This window comes from Salpingoeca rosetta (assembly GCF_000188695.1).
Source record: "Salpingoeca rosetta unplaced genomic scaffold supercont1.18, whole genome shotgun sequence".
Taxonomy (NCBI): domain Eukaryota; class Choanoflagellata; order Craspedida; family Salpingoecidae; genus Salpingoeca; species Salpingoeca rosetta.
In genome coordinates this window covers 168,389-173,233 of record NW_004754916.1, presented here as the reverse complement: position 1 = coordinate 173,233, position 4,845 = coordinate 168,389, and the positions used below count along the sequence as shown (strand labels likewise).

At 57.5% G+C, this 4,845-nt stretch overlaps 2 protein-coding genes across 2 annotated transcripts in view; both read right to left on the bottom strand.

Annotated features, from left to right (window-relative positions):
- PTSG_06449 (glutamate dehydrogenase) overlaps positions 1-2,457 on the bottom strand; it is a gene marked incomplete at its 5' end in the record, with an annotated part of 4,060 nt that extends 1,603 nt beyond the window's left edge. Inside the window, 6 exons of the mRNA XM_004991772.1 lie at positions 116-420; positions 683-894; positions 1,204-1,485; positions 1,707-1,805; positions 1,959-2,032; positions 2,311-2,457. Of these exons, the coding sequence (XP_004991829.1) occupies positions 116-420; positions 683-894; positions 1,204-1,485; positions 1,707-1,805; positions 1,959-2,032; positions 2,311-2,457 (1,119 nt within the window). The remainder of the gene's footprint in view (positions 1-115; positions 421-682; positions 895-1,203; positions 1,486-1,706; positions 1,806-1,958; positions 2,033-2,310) is intronic.
- Positions 2,458-2,970: 513 nt separating this feature from the next.
- PTSG_06448 (uncharacterized protein) overlaps positions 2,971-4,845 on the bottom strand; it is a gene marked incomplete at its 5' end in the record, with an annotated part of 4,302 nt that continues 2,427 nt past the window's right edge. Inside the window, 4 exons of the mRNA XM_004991771.1 lie at positions 2,971-3,325; positions 3,576-3,956; positions 4,131-4,251; positions 4,543-4,633. Coding sequence (XP_004991828.1) covers positions 3,212-3,325; positions 3,576-3,956; positions 4,131-4,251; positions 4,543-4,633 — 707 coding nt within the window. The 3' untranslated portion in view covers positions 2,971-3,211. The remainder of the gene's footprint in view (positions 3,326-3,575; positions 3,957-4,130; positions 4,252-4,542; positions 4,634-4,845) is intronic.

Here is a 4,845-nt window from a genome sequence, read left to right as displayed (position 1 = left end):
AGCGCCTCCAGGCTCCGGTCAGCGCCCTTCTGCTCACACGAACGCACGCACAGCAGCAGCAGCAGCAAACAAAGAGGCAGGGAGCAGGCGACGGTGTTAGGGAGGGATGGGTAACATTGGACGTGTAAGGATGTGCGTGCTTGTGTGTCAGTGGCGCAATGCATTGGTGGAAAGCTGCTGAGTAGCGCAAAACTGCCAGCAGCGCAGTCAGACAGGAGTCGCCGAGCAAGAGCGAGCGAGGGCAACTTACGATGGACTCTGCAGCGGGGAAGCCCATGATGGAGCCGTTAGCGTCAAAGTACTGCTTGAGCTTTGGAATGTCAATGCCGTTCTCGTTGTAGATGTACCCGTCGCGCTCGGCAATGGCAATCACGTGCGCGCCGCCGCGCTGCTGGAAGAACAGAGCAGTGTGGTAGCCGACTGCAGTGCAGGCGGGATGAGGCAAGGCAAACGTGGTTGAGCGTGAGACAGCAAGGTGAGGTGAGGTGAGGTGAGGTGAGGTGAGGTGAGGTATGTGTGTGTGTGTGTGTGAGTGCACGTGCATGCAAATGCAATGAGAGTGAGAGAGTAAGTGTGTGCGCGAGTGTGCACGTGCATGCAAATGCAAGCCAACTGCCACCAGAGAGGCAAGCAGGCGCGAAGCAAGCACATCTCTCCACCACTCTCGACAGGTGCCACTGACCGTTGCCAAAGCCCTGGACGACGATACGCTTGTCCTTGGTGCCTGTGGGGAGGCCAACCTTCTCCATAATCTCCGGGTGGCCGCAAAGGTCGCGCAGGCCAAAGTACACGCCGAGACCCGTGGCCTCCGTGCGGCCAGCAATGCCGCCCATCTCCAGTGGCTTGCCCGTCACAGCGCCCTGCCCAGACACGTCGTCAGGGCGGATGCCGCGGCTGTACATGACAGTGGCAGGGGTTGGTTGGTTGGTAAAAGTGGGTGGGGTGGGGGATGTGATGGTGGAAGTGGTGGGATGGTGGAAGCGGAAAGACAGGCAGTGAGAAAGTGAAGGCGGAGGCGAGGCTGGGGGAACTTAAAACAAGGGTTCAGGCGCAGTATCGCGCATGCCACAGGCAAAGGAACACACACACACACACACACACACACACACACACACACACACACACACACACACACACACACACACACACACACACACACACACACACACACACACAGCGACACACACACAGAGGTGGACGCACTAAGTGTCGATGATCCAAGCCATTTCGCGAGCGCCAGTGCCCATATCTGGGGCGGGGACGTCCACACCGGGGCCAATGTAGTTGTGGCGGATGAGCTGCAGGGTGTAGGCGCGGGTGACCTTCTCCAGTTCGCGCTCGCTCATCTTGCGAGGGTCAATCACAACACCACCCTTGCCGCCGCCAAAGGGCACATCGACGACAGCGCACTTCCAGGTCATGAGGGAGGCCAGGGCCTTGACCTCATCGGCATCAACATCGGGGGAGTAGCGGATACCGCCCTTGCTGTCAGCGTGCACAGCCGACAGCGTTTGTGGGGTCATTGGGAGAGGGGTGAACGCGAGAGGCATGGAAAGCGTGTGGTACGCGCAGGTGCGTGTGTATGATTGTGCGCAGCTTGTTGCACATGTGCGGCACTACGGCATGTGACACACGAGTGGTTGTTCCTGCACATGAACACACACGGACACAGGCATGCACACGTGACAAGCAAGTGCCATTTGTACCAAGGAAGGCGGTGGTGGGAGTGCTGGGCGCGGTAAGCCTTGATCTTGGTCAGAACACGGCGACCTTGGTCGTCCATCTTGTCACCCTCAATGGAGAATCTGCAGCCACAGCACGGGACAGGGTGAGGGCGGGGGTGCGCAAGTGGCGAACCAACAATGTGTGTGTGTGTGTGTGTGTGTGAGGACGGCGAAGACGGAAGATCAAGCAGCGCATGTGGCTGCTGCGCGTGCAAGTGATGTTAGCGGACTCACGTGAAAGAGATGAGGGAATCCACCTCCTTGATGTCATCGAGAAGGCGCTCGTTATGCTTGGTCAGAGCAGAGGCCTGATGTCACGTGGTCACGTTCACAGCAGCCACACAAACGCGTGTGAGTCGCTGGAGGTGAAGGTGGAGGTGGAGATGGAGGGCGATATGGAGGGCGAACAGAGACACAAAGAGACACACAGAGAGATACACACATACACACATACATACACACACACACACACACACACACACACAGACACAGACATACAAGCACTCACGCTTGCGCACGCATGCTGGTGCTCAGCACGTCAAACACGCACATACACACGAGCAGACGCAGACACACAAACACACACCTCGTCGAAGTAGATCTCGACGGCCTGGTAGAAGGAAGGCTCCTGGCCGGTGGTGCTCATGGCACGGGAAGCCGAGGAGGAGGCGCGGAAGGGCACATGCTGTGCGGCAAGGAGCCGGCGAAGCCCGCCAGCAACAGAGCGCATCATCTCGAGCAAGCGAGCGAGGAGGAGGGGTGGCACAAGGTCTTGTTTGTTGTGGAGCACGAGAAGTGTGTGTGGTGCGGCAAACGGTTGGCCAGCCAAAAGAAGAGCGATTTGGCAATAGCTTTCGCAACCGCGAAAACTGCAAAAAGGTGAAAGGTGCGGTGGATATGTCAAGCTTTTGTATGTTGTGCACATAGATTAGTTCGGCACGTGCGCATTAGTCGCACTCGCCATCGTGGCGGTGGCGAAGTGGCGTGATCGGGCTGATCGCGTGCCCGCTCCGCCAAGGTTTGAACTTGCTTGTTGTGTGTGTGTGTGTGTGTGTGTGTGTGTGTGTGTGTGTGTGTGTGTGTGTGTGTGTGTGTGTGTGTGTGTGTGTGTGTGTGTGTGTGTGTGTGTGTGTGTGTGTGTGTGTGTGTGTGTGTGTGTGTGTGTGTGTGTGTGTGTGTGTGTGGTGAACACTTTGTCTCGCTCACATCACAGGTCACATCATGTCACAGGTCACATCACTCTCCACGAGTCATCCACACGTTGCATGTGTTCAAGTGGTCAAGTGTACAGAAGCAAGGGTGAACAGGAAAGCATGAAAGTTGCAGGGCAGGAGGAAGAAGAAGAGGAAGAGGAAGAAGAGAAAGCATCGTCAGCCTCGCCAGCCTCGCCATCACCAAACGCAAGAACGCAGGTTTGCTGTTGATGCACGTGTCTGTGCATAAGAGCGCGTGCGTAGTAAGTGCACGTGCGGGCGTTCGTGGTTCGCTCATCGATTGTCCTTCAGGACCTTATCTGCACGCCTGCCGTGCCAGTGCACGCGCGTCGCGGGCACCAGCAAGCCGTGTCCAGCACCACACTTGAAGTACGTGTGGCCGTCCACCTGAGGGAGCAGGACACGTGGTGTTAGGAGTACAAGGAGGAGGAGCAGGAGAAGGAGGAAGAAGACGGAGAGAAGGAAGGAGAAGAGGAGGCATGGGAGCACAAAACATTACAAACACACACTTAAGCACAATTCAACACACACAAACACACACTTCAGCACACACTTAAGCACACACTTCAACACACACACTAAGCACACACTTCAACACACACGAAAACAGACACAGACACGTGTTGTCGCATCATACCGTGCCGTTGTGGCCGTTGTCTGGTGCGTGGGAGAAGATGACGCCAATGTACGTGCCCTCGCCAAGATGGGACGGCCCAACATACGTCACCGTGCCAATCTTGCCGCTGCACAGCACGCGCGACTGCACGCCAAACGAGTCAATGCCAGCAGGGGTCTTGGGCGATGCCGCTTGCTGCTGCTGTTGGAGGTGACGTGGGACCTCCGACCTGAACGATGACCCCTTCTTGCGTGTGCCGGAGCCGCGTGTGCTTGGCATGCGCGCCATGGGTGTGGATGTGTCTGTGCGCGGGGTGCCGATGTTGGAGTGCGTGGTGCTGCGGCGGGAGAGGGCGGGGCTGGTCGGTTGAGACCCGTGCGTCGACGACGTCGGGCTCTCACGCTGTGCGTGTGTGTGTGAGTGTGTGTGTGAGTGTGTGTGTGTGTGTGTTTGAGGTGAGGAAAGGGGGAGGAGCAAAGAGGTTGGTAGAGGAGGCAGCCAAGGGGGGGGGGGGAGAACAGCACAAGTGTGGTTACAACAAGTAGGGCAGGCAAGCAGCCGCTAACAGCAGCGTACGTGATGGACGAATGTGTAGTTCTCCATGGCGGCTGCCTTGCCGTGGTCTGGGCGGATGCTGCCTTTGGTGCGGAACGTCGGGGCTGTGAACGGCGCTGGGGCCCGGCTCGACCGTCGCCGCCTATTTGTTTTGGTAGGGGGGAGGGGTGGTCGTGGTGTGTTGGTGTTGGTTTGGGGTGTTGGTGTTGGTTTGGGGTGTTGGTGTTGGTGTTGGTTTGGGGTGTTAGTGTTGGTGTTGGTGTTGGTGGTGGAGGTTGAGGGGGGAAGCATGAGACAGGATGCGAGGCAAGGGTTGTGGCAGGCAGCTCAAACACCCACCCCCACACAAGTCCACACACATGTCGACAGCCAACAACACATATCAACAGCCAACAACACATTTCCACGGCCGGCACGCGGTGAAAGGACGTACGGCGCTGTTGAGATTGGGGTGCGGGCCGGGCTGGCATGCTTCTCTGGTGACGCCTCGATCTTCGTCAGCCGCGAGCGTCGCACAAACACGCCTGTATGTGTACGTGTACGTGTACGTGTACACGCGTGTATGGGTGTGTGAGCGGACAAGGGAAGAGACAGGGGCGAAGCAACAAATGCACGGAAGAAGGCACGCAGACAAGCACGCAGACAAGCACGGGGCTACACAGACAAACAAACACACAAACACACACACACACACACACACACACACACACACACACACAGACAGACAGACAGACAG